The 15247-nt window shown below is 69.8% G+C and overlaps 3 protein-coding genes across 3 annotated transcripts; 2 read left to right on the forward strand and 1 right to left on the reverse strand.

The window, feature by feature from the left end:
- Positions 1 to 61: 61 nt before the first annotated feature.
- Positions 62 to 4239, reverse strand: UAP1L1 (UDP-N-acetylglucosamine pyrophosphorylase 1 like 1). Its single transcript, XM_062207221.1, has 9 exons — positions 3951 to 4239; positions 3582 to 3786; positions 3287 to 3462; positions 2985 to 3157; positions 2720 to 2913; positions 2285 to 2425; positions 1754 to 1939; positions 1337 to 1403; positions 62 to 976 (listed from the first exon to the last, which is right to left on the reverse strand). Exons 1-9 carry the CDS (start codon positions 4237 to 4239, stop codon positions 884 to 886), a joined length of 1524 nt encoding a protein of 507 aa, XP_062063205.1. The 3' UTR covers positions 62 to 883.
- A 2527-nt stretch (positions 4240 to 6766) lies between these two features.
- On the forward strand, positions 6767 to 13516 carry SAPCD2 (suppressor APC domain containing 2). The gene is made up of 6 exons (XM_062207223.1): positions 6767 to 7304; positions 8764 to 8876; positions 11230 to 11376; positions 11567 to 11674; positions 11804 to 11926; positions 12008 to 13516. Exons 1-6 carry the CDS (start codon positions 6767 to 6769, stop codon positions 12134 to 12136), a joined length of 1158 nt encoding a protein of 385 aa, XP_062063207.1. The 3' UTR covers positions 12137 to 13516.
- LOC133771407 (uncharacterized) lies at positions 8908 to 11221 on the forward strand. Its single transcript, XM_062207222.1, has 2 exons — positions 8908 to 10658; positions 10781 to 11221. The coding sequence occupies exons 1-2, from the start codon at positions 8980 to 8982 to the stop codon at positions 10812 to 10814; spliced, it is 1713 nt and encodes a 570-aa protein (XP_062063206.1). The 5' UTR covers positions 8908 to 8979; the 3' UTR covers positions 10815 to 11221.
- Positions 13517 to 15247: the final 1731 nt, after the last annotated feature.

The following is a 15247-nucleotide window of genomic DNA, read 5'->3' on the forward strand; positions in this document are numbered from 1 at the left end:
GCTGCCCGCGGTCACGAGGGCCGGCGCGAGGCGACGTTTGTGGTCACGAGCGGTTGTGCCCCGCGGCGTGCGAGGGCGGTGACCTGGGCCACCCCGGGCGGGGCCGCGTCCCTGGGCTCCACGTCCTGTAGCCGAGGGAGGGAGAGGCCCGCCGGGGAGACGGGGAAGGACACACGGGGCCTCTGGGTTGCTGATTTTCTTTTATACCATTCTCCGTGAGGTTGATAGCCATCTGCAGTTTTAGACAGTGAGTTGTTTCAGCACCTGTCCTTGCGTAGGAGAGAGGGCGCAGCTACCGCGGTCAGCTCCGCAGAGCACCTGCTGGCGAGGGGCTGAGCCTGGGGGCGGGGCTTCGCCCTGCCTTTAAGCCCACCCTCAGAAGACAAGGCACGGTCGGGATGAGCGGGGGCCGGCAGGGCGGGACACACCCTGACTTGTGTCGTGGCCGCCGCTCACGTCAGGGGGAAGGAAGGAGCAAGTCCACACTACTGGGTGACAGCGCGGGGCAAGCGGCCGGCCAGCGGGCTCCCGCACCCTCATCACAGGGAGCTGGGGAGGAGCCTGGGCCCTAGGGGCGGCGAGGGGCGTGCCCAGCTCCACGCCTGACAAATCAGCACCTGCCCGGGCCACCGTCGTCGGTGTCACCGGCTCTTGGGGGGGGGGGCGCACCCCAGCCTGGCTGAGCTGCACCCACGTGGCGGCCAGGGCTGGCTCCCAAAGGCACGGCCGCTGCACTGTGGGACGCCAGAGCCCCCAGCATCCTGTTCCAGGCCAGCAGTCAGGTGGACAGGAGGGGCCCGCCCTCCAGAAGCAAGGCTGTGTTTGCAGGCTGGAGGCCAGGAGCACTCTGCGCCCCAGCCGGGGCCGGGCGGTCTGGGAGTGGTCAGGGCTCCTGTGGCAGCAGCTCCCTGGCCCGAGCCTCATCCAGGATGAATGGGGACTGCAGCTCCCGGCCTCGCAGATACACTTCCAAACCCTGGCAACAAGCAGGCAACAGTGGCCAAGTGTCCCCTGTGGGCTGTCCCCAAGCAGAGCCAGGATCTCCTGGGAGTCAGGAGCAGAGGCCTCCAGGGGCCAGGGCCAGCCAAGCCAGGGGGGGGGCGTGGGGGCTGGCACCCCTCAGCCTCCTACAAAACCCTGACTGGCCCAACCCCACACTCACACTGCGTCAGCCGGGCACTGCAGCCTCTGCCTGGGACCCGATGGAGCCTCCGCACGCCTCCCTGACCCCCACCCGGCAGGCGAACGGGCAGCAGCCACCTCTCCCCAGGGGTAGTCTTCACACCCACGCAAGCTGGAGCCCAGAAGAGGCCTCGAGGGGTCAGACAGTGCTCACCTCTCCGGCGTAAGAAACCAAGGGCGATATCTCACAGATGGCCGGAGGGTCTTCATCTTGGGGCAAGCTGGGGGGAGTCCATGGGTCAGCGTCTGCACCCCCACTGCAGCTCCACCCCACGCCCGCCCCCTGCCGAGTGACTGCTCCCGATCTGTGGCAGAGAGCACCCCAGGCATCCCACACGGAGCCCAGGATGTAAGTGCTGGCTTCAGACACTCAGGGAGACAGGAACCCAAGGGGCCAAATCCTCCGAATCCCACCCCGTCAGCTTCCAAAGGAGTGGGCGAGGGCCATGTCCCCGCTTCCCCATGGCCACCCACGCTGGGCAGAAGCCATCGCCTCCTTGGAACGAGGCATAAGTGGCAGGGCCCTGGGGTGACCCCGGGCAGGACAGCCTCCCCTCGGGGCTGTGCTCACCACGGCCGCTCGGGGAGCCGGGCCCCCTGGGCATCCAGGAAGCGGGCCCCGGCCCGCAGAGCCCAGCGGTAGTGCTGAGAGAGCAGGGCGCGTCTGGCCGTGGAGGGGCAGTCCCTGTCGGCCGGCTCCCCGTTCTTCAGCGGGGAGAACTCCTCCTCCCTCGGCACTTCAAAGGCCACGAAGTTTCTGGTGGAGAGAAGGCAGGGACTGACGGGCGGGGGTCTGCTCCCATTGGTCCGCAGCCAGGTCCAGGGTGGGGCCCCCACGCCTTGCAGGGTTCCCAGCAGCCGGAGGCCCCGGCCGGGACCCCAAAGGGAGGTTCAGGCACCCTAAGAGCCAGCTGGCAACATCTGTCTCCTGGCACTGGGCCCACCCCTGCCAAGGACCTCAGCTGCCCCCGTGCTCCCACTCCTCCCCCCCAGGTCCCTTCTGGGACCTGCCTGCGGCTCCCCCTCCCCAGTCCCCATGCCCCAGCCCCACCCCATACAGGGGGCGGGGCAAAGGAAGACAGGTGCGACTTGTGCCACTGACCTGGCAAACGGGAACACGTCGAACACAAACTTCTCCATCTTTATCCCATTGGGTGTCTGCGGCTTCACCAGAGCTCCCTGGTCGTCCACGTACGGGACCTTCTTCACCGCCACGTGCAATGGCAGCAGAGGCTCCAGCTCCCTGGAGCAGGAGGGAGGGGGTCTGGTTCGAGCAGTTGGCGACGGGAGCCCAGCGGCAGCCCAGTGGGAACCAGCAGTGTGGGCCACCGGGCCATTCCCGGGGAGGAGGGGCCGGCGCGGCCCGAGCCCAGTCCCGGTGAGTCTCCAGTGCCCCTGCCTGCTTAAACGGACACCCTCCTCCACCCTCACCCCTCAGTGGCTCCTGACCACCGGCCGGCCGCCGGCTGCTAGACCCAGGGCACTCGGCCGCTCCAGGGGCTCTGGCCAGCGCTCAGGGCCGCCTGCTGCTGCACACCTGGTGACCATCTGGAGGAAGCCTCGGGTGAAGAAGTGGTTACAGATGTTGCCTGCGTTGTAGAGCAAGCCCCCATCCGGGGCCCGCAGTCCTGCGGTCTCAGGGCTGACTTCGCTGTACTCCACCACCTGGGGGACACCGTCCACCTGGCACACCACACCCACGGGCTCCTCGGGCTGTGCCTTCTCCACCACCTGCAGCCGCGAGGGGCGCGGGCTCAGAGGGCGGGCGGCAGGCCGGCCCCACCCCTCCCCCCTGCACACACCTTCGCGCCACAGTCGGCTCCTCGCAGCACGCAGAAGCCCAGGAAGACGGGGTCGGCCAGGCGCACCAGGATGTTGTCCACGCAGTACACGTGCACAAACTCCACCCCGCGGACCTCCATGTCCTCCAGGACGCGGTGGTCCGCCAGCGCGCGGTACAGGCCACCGTTGCCGTCTGCGGAGGGACGGGGGAGGGGCCTCAGGACAGACGGCGCTCCGTCACCCGGCTAGACCGCTTGGCACTTGGGACTGCACCCAGGCCTCCTGACTCCACCCACACTCCCAGCTCTCGGCTGGGGCGCACCTGGGGCCATGGCGACTTTGTCCTTGCGCTCGAGAATGGCCCTGCCCTCGAAGCTCACGGCGGGCAGCATGCGCTGCTCGAACAGGACGACGCTGGCGGGGTCCAGCTGGAAGAAGCCGTGCTCGCGGAAGAAGGCGGCCGTGGGCCCCAGCGTGAACTCGCTGGTCATGATGTACCTGCAGCGGGCAGGGGCGCGCGGGCCGCGGGGTTGGCGCTCAGGTCCCGGGGTGCGGCGCGGCTTGGGCCGCGTGGGCGGGGGTCTCCCCGGGGCGGAGCCGGGCCGGGGAGGACGCACCAGGGCACCGTGCAGCGCGCCCCGTGGCGCTGGCTGGCCAGCTGCTGCACGCGCCGGATCCGCTCGGCCTGCAGCTGGTAGAGGGTCTTCCGGCTGGGGAGCCCCACGCGGTACATGCCCTTGGGGTAGTCCACACCCAGACGAGTGCCCTGTCCCCCGGCCAGCAGCAGGACGGCCACCTTGTTCAGGGCGATCTGGCGGAGACCTGGGGGCGTGCGGCACCGTGAGGGCACGCCCGGCGGGCGCCTGCCCCTGGAGCCACTGTGCGCAGGAGGCGGGCGAGGCCTTCACAGCCGGGACAGGCCGGCTGGACTCCCGGTCGCCGCGCCCCCTGCCCCGGCCGCGCGGCCCGGGTCCAGGCCTGCCTACCCTCCTCCTCCCAGCGCCGCCGCGTCTCGGGGTCGCTGCGGCTCGCGCTGCCCACTCGTTCCGGGGGCAGGGGCCGCAGGCGCGCGGCCAGGCCGGGGTCCGGGCCCGGAGGGCGCGCGCAGGCCGCCGCCGCCTGCCGGCAGTGCTCGCGCAGCGCCGCGGGGTCCAGCGGCTCGAGCTCGGCCAGCAGCGCGGCGCGCGGCCCCGGCGCCAGCTCGGCCCAGAAGCGCAGGAGGTGCTCCTGGCCGGCCAGCTGCAGCCGGGCGCGCACGTCCCGCTCCGAGGCCATGTCGCCCGCCGCCTGCCGCTCCGGCGCGGCCATCACGGGACCCGGCGGGAGGTACCGCCCCGCCCCCAGCGCCGCGCCGCGCCCGCCTCCGTGGGCGGGGAGCCCGGCCGGGGCCGCGCAGGCTCCGGAAGCCGAGCGCCGTCCTCGCCGGCCCTGGACGGCCGCGGGGTCTGTCCCCAGGGGGTCTGCCCTGGTGCGGGCTTGGCGGGAAAGAGGCGGGAGAGGAAGAAGTGCAGCCCCTGGGGACCAGTGCGGGTCGAAAGGCCGCCGCGGGCTGCTGGGTCACGGCAGCCATCGGACTTCTAAGAATATCCCTGTTTTTAGAATTGCTTCCGCAAACCACATTGGCTCTGTTCAATTAAAGTTTAAAAAATAAAATAACACACGCACCGGCAGAGGCAGGAGCGCCGGTTCCACTGCCCGGCCCGCGGTGTTGGGGGAGTGCCTGCGCCCCGGCCTGCGCCCCGGCCTCGCGCTTTGTGGCGGCCAAAGGACGGTTGAGGGCAGGCGCTGCAGGTGGAGCCGAGGAAGCAGGCTCCAGGCCGCAGGCCGAGTCCAGAGAGCCGTTGTCCCCTAGCGTCCATCGAAGGCAGGTGTGGGAGGCACACTGAGGGCAGCCAAGGACCCCACCCCCAGGTGGGAGGGGGGTCAAGGGAGGATTTGGGGAAAATCAGTGTGTGCAGCCGCGGCATTCCCAGGGCCAGAGGGGGTGACTCACGGGGCTCAGCAGGGCAGGGTGGGCAGTGCCGCCTGGACCTGGCCAAGTGGCCACCTCCCCTTCACCTTAGGTCCTTGTCCATGGGGCCCAGAGGTCAAGGGTGGAAACCAGAGGCCCTGGGAAGGGGGGGGCGGTCCTTCACTCCACGCGCCTGTCACAGGTGCCTGTCGGGGACGGAGGGACGTGGCCCTGCCCACCTGTCCCCAGGCTCCGCAGGGGGAACATAGCTCCCCCGGGACAGCTGCCCGGGGCCGTCAGAGCCCCTGAGGCCTGCACAAGTCCTGTGGGGCTGCAGCAAAGCTGAGTCAGAGGACTGGGACCAGGCCAGGCTGGACAGCAGAGAGCAGGAGGAAGTGGCCGGTCCCACACAGGAAGTCCAGCCGAGCCAGGCGCCTCCTCCAGTGCCCAGGCGCCATGGGGAAGCCCACAGACCCAGGGCCAGTTGGAGCCCCCTCCCCCAAGCTCTGGACACTGAGAACCCCTTGTTTTCTCTGCACTGTGGGCCCAGGGCCACAAGGGCCACTGCCCTGGCCTGGCCACCGCTGGCCACGCTGTCCTGAGCCACAGCAGCGCTGGCCGCTGACTGCACCCCCACACCAGCATCTGCTGCAGCGCCCAGGCCTGTCCACCCCACAGGCCCCACCCAGGCTTGCATTGCCGCTGTGACTCCCCCAGAGATGGCTCCTGTGGGGACCGTCCACCGAGCACTATGGCGGGCCGGGCCAGCGCCGGGGCTTGGGGTGGCCCTGCCCTGCTGCCAGACAGGGCAGCTCTGGGCATCTGAGGGACAGGTGGGAGGGGACAGTACCTGGGCTGTCTGAAAGGAGGCCCAGAAATTGGCCTGGAGCTGGGGGGGGGGGCACAGGACGAGGGCCAGCAGTGAGGGAATGCTGGGATGGGAGTCTTTGGCAGGAAATAGACCCCGGGCACTCCCTGGCCAGAGCAGCCTGGGACAGGCTTGAGTCTAAGGCCCATGAGGGTCTCAAGAGAGGCCAGCAGCGGGAGGTGGGGGGGGGGCTGCTCCCACTGGGGCAGCCGCTGCTGACTGCAGGCATCCAGGGTCCTGCGCAGCCCCCCACCCCAGCTTCTAGAAGGGCCTGAACTGGACTCCCAGGGCCAGACACAGGATAAGGCCTGCCAGCCCCTCCCTAAGTGGACAGACCAGATGGGGACAGAGAGGGCATTCCAGCTGGAAAGGTGGGGGTGTAAGGGTAGCCAAGGAGACTGCTCACCAGATGGGGATCTGAGGACACAGGAGAAAGTGGCTTTGTCCTGCAGCCCAAAGACCAGGCCAGGCTGCCCCAGGGGACCGGCGGCGCCGCGGGACAGAAGGCCTCTCTGTGAGGGGAAGCGCCCAACTGGCTGGAGCCGATCGATCCTCTAGGGGCGAGAGAAGGGGGCAAGGAGACCCTGCGTGAACGGGACCCGGGGGTGGGGGGTAGGTCCCGGGAGGGCTGCGCCCGAGTCCTCGGACCGGAAAGAGAGCCGCGCCGGGGCAGCAGGGGGCCCGCGAGGCGGGGGCGCAGCCTGGGCCTGGGGTCCCGCCCGGCCAGCAGGGCCTCCCTCCGCGCCCCTCCGGGCCCCCTCGGTGCCCCGCGGCCGGAAAATCAAACCTGGGCCGGCGGCCGACCAGCCAATCGCGGCGCAGGCAGGCTAGCCTCGGCCAATGGCCGCCGCGCATGCTAATAAGGGCAGGCGCGCGAGGCGTGCCCCATTCAAAAAGTAGCCGCCATTGTCGCGCCGCGCCGCGCTCGCCGGGCCGGCCCCGCCGTCGGTCGGGCAGCGCGCGCGGGGAAGGAGCCGGCGCCCATGGCCGGGGCCGCGACGGCCGAGCCGGGCCGCGAGCCTCCCGCCGCGCCCGCGCCCGCGCCCGGGCCGGGCACCGAGGGGCTGCCGCGCGCCTTCCTGCAGAGCCTGCGCACGCTCTTCGACATCCTGGACGACCGGCGGCGCGGCTGCGTGCATCTGCGGGAGATCGAGTCCCGCTGGCAGGGCGCCGACGCGCGCGAGCTGCCCCGAGGCGTTCTCGAGGGCCTGCGCCAGGTGGCCCCGGCCAGCGGCTACCTGACCTTCGAGCGCTTCGTGGCCGGCCTGCGCGCCTCGCTGCTGAGCGCTGACGGTGGCCCGCGGGGCCCCGTGCGCGCCCCGGCCCGGCCGCCGCCGCCGCCGCAGCGTCTGGCTTTCGCTCCGGCCGACGAGCCGCGCACCGTGCTGGAAAGGAAGCCCCTGCCCCAGGGCCCGCGGAGCCCCGAGCGGCCGTGCGGCCCGGCGGAGGCGGCGCCCTGCCCCGCGGAGCCGGAGCGGCCCCAGGGCGCGGCGCTGGAGCGGAGCCCGAGCGCGGACGCCGGTGAGTGCCCGGGGCGGCGATCGGGGAGAGCGCGGCCCGGGGGTGCCCAGGGCCAGCCCCGAGTCGCCCAGCAGGGTCACCCGCGCCAAGTCAAGTCCGCGCCGGGCACGGGGACCCTTGTGGGCTGCGAGGGGGGAGCCCCAACTGCAGTGTCCGCCCCACACCTGGGGACACCTGGGGCTTGGGGCCTTCTCGGGGTGACACCTCCACCTGCGGCTCCCGCACTGCCTCTGCGGAGGGGCACAGGCCGCCGTCGCGGGCCAGGCTTCCTGTCGTCGGCAGGGACAGGGCACAGCTGAATGGCTCCCTGTCTCCCTCGGGGCGGGGAATGCCTTGGGAACAAAACCAGCACCATGGCTAGGATGGGGACTGTGACCTGCCAGGTGGCAGCTGTAGGTCCCTGTATGCCCCAGCCCTGTGCCTGGTGCTTGGAGCTGGGGCCCTGGCTCCCTGTCCCTGTGCTGGGGGAGGCTTCAGGCACCATCCACACAGCTGCACAGTTGAGATCAGCCGAGGGATCGCAGTGGACGGGGTCAGGTGCGGAGGCCTTAGAGCCCCCATGTGGCCCTGGGTCAGCTCTGCACCCCTCTGAGGGCCACTGGCCCCCAGCGCAGGCCTTGGGCCAGGGCCATAGCTGTGACCCGGGCGAGGAATGCTGTGTGACAGAGCCGGCTCCAAGGCCGTTCAGGTCCCACTCAGCCCCCAGCCTGGAGTGTCAGGGCCTCCGTGCATACCCCAGAGACACGGGGGCCAGAGGGGCACCATGTGGTCACTGGCCCGGCGTCCAGCGAGCCGTCCCATGGGGCTCTCGCACGTGACTGTGCAAACCAGGCCCGGGGTGGCCTCCCTCTGCAGGTTCCTGTCCTCGCCCACCCTGGGGTAGGTGCCACGCCCATCGAGCCCAGTTCTTGCCTCACCCACGCCCCCCTGTGGCCCAGGCACCAGGGCAGGGCCTCCGAGCATGCACCTGGCGCTGGGAGAGGTGCCCCCCGCTTCTGCAGAGGGGGAGACCCCCAGGGGACACTTGTCATGTCCAGGAGAGACGAAGGCTGTGCACATCACCATCCCCGGGAGCCTGGGGCTCCGCCTACCACCCACGCCCCACAGCTCACCTGCAGCAGCTCCCTGGGGCTGGCTTCCTCATCTCTTACCCAGCAGCCTTTGAGATTCGAGAGGGCTCTGGTAACAGACACAGGTGGACGAAGCCCCTGCCCAGGGAGGCTGGGCAGCAGATTCGGTGGCCTCCCAAGGCAGGCTGATGGGAGCTGGGAGCCAGGGGGCTCCTGGACCCCAGCCAGCCCCCCGGTGCCTGAGAGCTCAGCGGCTGGAGTGTGGGGGCCCCTGCGGGGGCCCTCAAGGGTTGGTGGAGGGACTTGGGGTGGACCAGGGAGCCAGGCCGGGGTGCGAGCCCAGCTGGGCAGGTCTGGAGTGCAGCCAAGCCCATGCCTGCCCACCACAGGTGCAGCGGCCTGCAGGGCCCCCCAGGTGGGCACAGGGGACAGCCGGCGGGGACCCCGTGCCCGAGGGGAGCGTCGGAGGCACACCATCACCAATGGCGTGGACTGCGGCCTGGTGAGTGCAGCGCCGGCAACCGAGGCCCACCCCTCTCCCCTCCCTTCCCCTCCAGGCTGGCGTCCACGGCAGGGGTGGCAGAGGGCAGTCCTGAGCGCTCGGGATGGGCCCCCAGCTGGGTGCTCACCACAAGCAGAGCCTGGAGCAGGGTCTCCACTGCCCCTCCTGCCCTGGGGAGCTGGCCCTGAGCGAGATGCAGGGCTGTGCCCTGGGCCTGGCCGGGTGCCGTCTGTGTGCAGGGGTCTCAGCCTGGGGGCCCGGGGCTGCTGGTGCACCAGTGTGTGTGCAGGTGTGTGTGTGGCCGAGCGCGCACACCTGTGCTCACGGGGGCCCGGGGCTGCTGGTGCACCGGTGTGTGTGTGCAGGTGTGTGCAGGTGTGTGTGTGCAGGTGTGTGTGTGGCCGAGCGCGCACACCTGTGCTCACGGGGGCCCGGGGCTGCTGGTGCACCGGTGTGTGTGCGCAGGTGTGCACCGGTGTGTGTGCGCAGGTGTGTGTGGCCGAGCGCGCACACCTGTGCTCACGGGGGCCCAGGGCTGCTGGTGCACTGGTGTGTGTGTGCAGGTGTGTGCAGGTGTGTGTGTGCAGGTGTGTGTGTGGCCGAGCGCACACACCTGTGCTCACGGGGGCCCGGGGCTGCTGGTGTGTGTGTGTGTGCAGGTGTGTGCAGGTGTGTGTGCACAGGTGTGCGCAGGTGTGTGTGCGCCGGTGTGTGTGTGGCCGAGCGCGCACACCTGTGCTCACGGGGGCCCGGGGCTGCTGGTGCACCAGTGTGTGTGCAGGTGTGTGTGTGGCCGAGCGCGCACACCTGTGCTCACGGGGGCCCGGGGCTGCTGGTGCACCAGTGTGTGTGCAGGTGTGTGTGCAGGTGTGTGTGTGTGTGGCTGAGCGCGCACACCTGTGCTCACGGGGGCCCGGGGCTGCTGGTGCACTGGTGTGTGTGTGCAGGTGTGCGCAGGTGTGTGTGTGCAGGTGTGTGTGTGGCCGAGCGTGCACACCTGTGCTCACGGGGGCCCGGGGCTGCTGGTGCACTGGTGTGTGTGTGCAGGTGTGTGTGTGGCCGAGCGCGCACACCTGTGCTCACGGGGGCCCGGGGCTGCTGGTGCACTGGTGTGTGTGTGCAGGTGTGCACCGGTGTGTGTGCGCAGGTGTGTGTGTGTGTGGCCGAGCGTGCACACCTGTGCTCACGGGGTCCGGGGCTGCTGGTGCACCGGTGTGTGTGTGCAGGTGTGTGCAGGTGTGTGTGTATGTGGCCGAGCGTGCACACCTGTGCTCACGGGGGCCCGGGGCTGCTGGTGCACTGGTGTGTGTGTGCAGGTGTGTGTGTGTGTGGCCGAGCGCGCACACCTGAGCTCACGGGGGCCCGGGGCTGCTGGTGCACTGGTGTGTGTGCGCCGGTGTGCACCGGTGTGTGTGCGCAGGTGTGTGTGGCCGAGCGCGCACACCTGAGCTCACGGGGGCCCGGGGCTGCTGGTGCACTGGTGTGTGTGTGCAGGTGTGTGTGTGTGTGGCCGAGCGCGCACACCTGTGCTCACGGGGGCCCGGGGCTGCTGGTGCACTGGTGTGTGTGTGCAGGTGTGCACCGGTGTGTGTGCGCAGGTGTGTGTGTGTGTGGCCGAGCGTGCACACCTGTGCTCACGGGGGCCCGGGGCTGCTGGTGCACTGGTGTGTGTGTGCAGGTGTGCACTGGTGTGTGTGCGCAGGTGTGTGTGTGTGTGGCCGAGCGCGCACACCTGAGCTCACGGGGGCCCGGGGCTGCTGGTGCACTGGTGTGTGTGTGCAGGTGTGCACCGGTGTGTGTGCGCAGGTGTGTGTGGCCGAGCGCGCACACCTGAGCTCACGGGGGCCCGGGGCTGCTGGTGCACTGGTGTGTGTGCGCCGGTGTGCACCGGTGTGTGTGCGCAGGTGTGTGTGTGTGTGGCCGAGCGTGCACACCTGAGCTCACGGGGGCCCGGGGCTGCTGGTGCACTGGTGTGTGTGCGCCGGTGTGCACCGGTGTGTGTGCGCAGGTGTGTGTGGCCGAGCGCGCACACCTGTGCTCACGGGGGCCCGGGGCTGCTGGTGCACTGGTGTGTGTGCGCAGGTGTGCACCGGTGTGTGTGCGCAGGTGTGTGTGGCCGAGCGCGCACACCTGAGCTCACGGGGGCCCGGGGCTGCTGGTGCACTGGTGTGTGTGCGCCGGTGTGCACCGGTGTGTGTGCGCAGGTGTGTGTGGCCGAGCGCGCACACCTGTGCTCACGGGGGCCCGGGGCTGCTGGTGCACTGGTGTGTGTGCGCAGGTGTGCACCGGTGTGTGTGCGCAGGTGTGTGTGGCCGAGCGCGCACACCTGAGCTCACGGGGGCCCGGGGCGCAGCTGCAGCAGATGAAGGCACTGGAGCAGGAGAAGGAGGCGCTGCTGCAGGGCCTGGAGCTGATGGCGCGGGGCCGGGACTGGCACCAGCAGCAGCTACAGCAGGTGCAGGAGCGCCAGCGCCGCCTGGGCCAGGGCAGAGCCGCCGCGGTGAGTGCCGCCGCGGGGCTCCGGGGCCACCACCTCACCCCGCGCGTGGGGATCCCTCCTGCCCGCGGCCCCCAGAGCTCTGAGCGGCAATTTCAGGGGCAGGAATCCCCGTGGGGCCCCCCACCCCCCACCCTGAGGCATGGTGCCGGCCCTTCTGGATGACCGCCGTCCCGCCCCCCCTTCCTCCTAGGACTTCGGGGCTGCAGGGGGGCCCCGCCCCCTGGGGCAGCTGCTGCCCAAAGTGCAGGAGGTGGCCCGGTGCCTGGGGGAGCTGCTGGCTGCGGCCTGTACGGGCAGGGTGAGTGCTCCTGTCCTCTCCACCTCCCCTTGGGGGAGACCTGGGGCTGCGCCTGACCCCGCCCCTGCGGCCTGACCACGCCCTCCCAAGGCTGGCCCGCCCCCCACACGCTGCCCACGCCGCCCGCAGGCTCCGCCCCCGTCCTCCCTGGGGCCGCAGTGCCCGGCCCTGGCGTCCTCCTCGCCCCCGGCCCCTGGCCGGCAGCAGCAAACCATCCTCATGCTGAAGGAGCAGAACCGGCTGCTCACGCAGGTGAGCCGCAGCGGGGAGTGCGGGCCGCGGCCGGCGCCCCGCAGGTGCTGACCGCCCCCCCGCCTGCCCCTGTCCACCCAGGAGGTGACCGACAAGAGCGAGCGCATCACGCAGTTGGAGCAGGAGAAGTCCGCGCTCATCAAGCAGCTGTTTGAGGCCCGCGCGCTCAGCCAGCAGGACGCGGGGCCTCTGGACTCCACCTTCATCTAGGGGCCAGGCCTGGACGCGGACTTGGTGCTGGCCTGGGGTGGGGCTGCCATGCCCAGTCGGTGGACAGTGCGGTCCCCTCGCAGTACCGGCTACCAGGCAGCCCCACCCCCACGTTTACAAGGTCTGGTGCTCTCCCTCCCCTGACCCTGGGCTGCTGCGTCCCCGGAGAAAGGCCCTGGTCACTCCGGCTGCACTTTAGACAGTGGCCAGCAGAGGGCGCGGCGTGAGCGCTGCTCGTGCCCCTGGCGCCCTCTTGTGGCAGCCAGGGTGGGGTGGCCTCCGAGAGCTGGAGAGCCCGCCCGTGTCCCGCCGGGTCCAGGGCTACTTCCCTCAATGGAAGGCGCTGGTGGGAGCAGATGGAGAGCTAGGAGGGTGCTCTGCCTGTGCCCTCTGGGGTCCCAGGGGTGGGGTCTGGGTCCCTGCCTGGCAGAAGTGGAGAAGGAATCAGCTCCACCTTTCGTCTCCCCTGACCAGGATGCTGCCACAGGCTACCTGTGGTCACCACTGAAGGACCTCACCACCAGAGGGCCCTGGGCAGAGTCCCCCACGCCCGGCTGTGCACAGGGAGAGGGCAGGACACAGCTGGGCAGGGCCCCCCCCCCGTCACTCCTGCCCCGCTGCCCATGGCCAGTCAAGGTCACCCCAGAGCTCCATGGTATGGGGACCAACCCTGGAGGCCACAGAGCCAGCTTCCCCCTCAGCCGCCGGGTGCCCAGGGTCGGGCCCAGATCACACCCGCAGATAGGCCAAGGGCAAGGTGTCCCTACACAGTGCCTGCGGCCAGGGCCCCCAGGACCACAGCCCCACGAGCGCCACCAGATTGGCCTCTGCCCTGTGACCTGGTGCCCCCCCTTCTCAAAGACCTGTGCCCCGCTCAGGGCAGACCCCGGCTCTAACAGGTCAGGCCACGGCTGGGGGCTGTGCGTGCGCTGCTCACCTCCGCTCACCTGGGCAGGCACCCGCGGCTGCCCCTCCCACACAGAGCTGTGGGCTGAAACCTGGTCCCCGGGGGAGAAGCACACAGCCCCGCCCTGCTGGGGTGAGTCGGGGCTGTGGGGGGCGCCCTCCCCCTGCCCAGGTGCCTGGGTGTTGAAACAAAGTTGCCCTCTGAGACTCCGCTGCTGCGGTTGGAAGGGCCTGGCTGGGCGGATCACCCTGCTTTAGGGGACCTGAGCCCCCGCCCCAGCTCTGTGCCGCCCGGCTCCAAGGAAGGCAGCGTCGGAGGTGTGGAAGAGCTCAGAGCCGCGGGCAGCGGGAGGGTTTGTGGGTGCGCACACAGGATGTATAGTAACCGCGTTTTATACAGCTAAAGGAATAAAGAGACTTGAATGTGAACACGGAGTGGTCTTCACGGCCTCTCACCCCAACAAGAGCACAGCTTTTTTTTTTTTTTTTTTTTTTGACAGGCAGAGTGGACAGTGAGAGAGAGACAGAGAGAAAGGTCTTCCTTTTGCCGTTGGTTCACCCTCCAATGGCCGCCGCGGTAGCGCGCTGCGGCCGGCGCACCGCGCTGTTCCGATGGCAGGAGCCAGGTGCTTCTCCTGGTCTCCCATGGGGTGCAGGGCCCAAGCACCTGGGCCATCCTCCACTGCCCTCCCTGGCCTCAGCAGAGAGCTGGCCTGGAAGAGGGGCAACCGGGACAGGATCGGTGCCCCGACCGGGACTAGAACCCGGTGTGCCGGCGCCGCAAGGCGGAGGATTAGCCTAGTGAGCCGCGGCGCCGGCCAAGAGCACAGCTTTTAAAGAGTTCTGTATTCAAAAGGCAGAGTTACAGCTCTTCACCCACGGCTGCTCTGGAGCCAGGCGCTTCGGGGTCTCCCACGCGGTGCAGGGGCGCGGGCCCCGGGCTGGATCGGAACTGCAGTGAGCCGGGCTGGAGCCAGGCGCTCTGGCAGGGGATCCCCCCAGCCCCTAAAAATAATGCTGTTGGAGACCTAAAAGAAAACCTAAGTAAGAAATCACGCGTGCTTTTGGGTGCAGACTCGCTGTTTCCGGGATGTAAATCTCCCAGTTGTTACACAGAGGCGGAATAACTCCGTGGGAATCCCAATCCAGGTTTTCAAGGAGCTCGGTTCTAGAATTTCATTGGAAGAACAAGAGCATGGAGTGTTCCAGAAACTGGAGGAAAAGAGGGGCGGGGCCTTCTGCCCCAGGCCAGGAAGAGCCCTAGGCTGGGTGAGGGGCGGCCGGGTGCCAGCCTCTGAACAAAGCCCCCAAACACAGCCCTGTGTCCAGAGAGGGGCGGGTGGGGCTGGGGACCGAGCGCATGTCCCAGGGGAGGCCATGTGCGTAAGGGGCTGGGACAGCCAGCTCTCCCCACAGGCGACACCTCCTCTCTCTCTCTCTCTCTCTCACACACACACAGGCGGCTCTGGGTGGCCCCGAAGCCAGCAGCCCAGAGGGTGCCCAGTGACCTCACCCGTGTTCCTCACGCATGTCCCCAGGCTGCAGACAAAGGTGCAGAAGACAGAGCCGCCCAGACAGAGCCGCCCCGGCTCCAGTGCACAAACAGCACCGGCCAGCTGGCAGGCTCGGGGCCCCCAGCCCTCGCAGGGGGACAGGGAGGGGCGCGCTGTCCCGGAGCCCGGGCCTCGAGGAGAAACCCTCCCACCCCAGCAGGCCCAGCCAGCGCTCGGGCGCCCCCTCCCACATCCAAACACCGGTCCCACGGCTCCACCTGCCCAGCTCCCTGCTAATGCACCTGGGAAGGCATCAGGTGCTGGGGCCCCTGCACCCCCAAGGGACACCCGGATGGAGTGCCCGGCTCCTGGCTTCCACTTGGCCCAGCCCAGAGTGTGGAGCACGGTCACGGGTGCAGCCGAGGGCCAACGGAGCACGGCGTGGCTTTGCCTGTGAAGCTCAGCACGCACGCGGCTCTGGCACGCACGTGGCTGCGGCACGCACCCGGCTCCGGCATGCACACGGCTGCAGCATGCACCCGGCTCCGGCACGCACACGGCTCCGGCACGCACACGCCTGCAGCACACACACGGCTCTGGCACGCACACGCCTGCAGCACACACACGGCTCTGGCACGCACACGCCTGCAGCCAGACCCCGCCCCCCAGCTTGGCTGCACTCACGCGATGGAAACCACAGAGCGCCGAGGCA

This window comes from Lepus europaeus, chromosome 12 (genome assembly GCF_033115175.1).
Source record: "Lepus europaeus isolate LE1 chromosome 12, mLepTim1.pri, whole genome shotgun sequence".
NCBI classification, from domain to species: domain Eukaryota; kingdom Metazoa; phylum Chordata; class Mammalia; order Lagomorpha; family Leporidae; genus Lepus; species Lepus europaeus.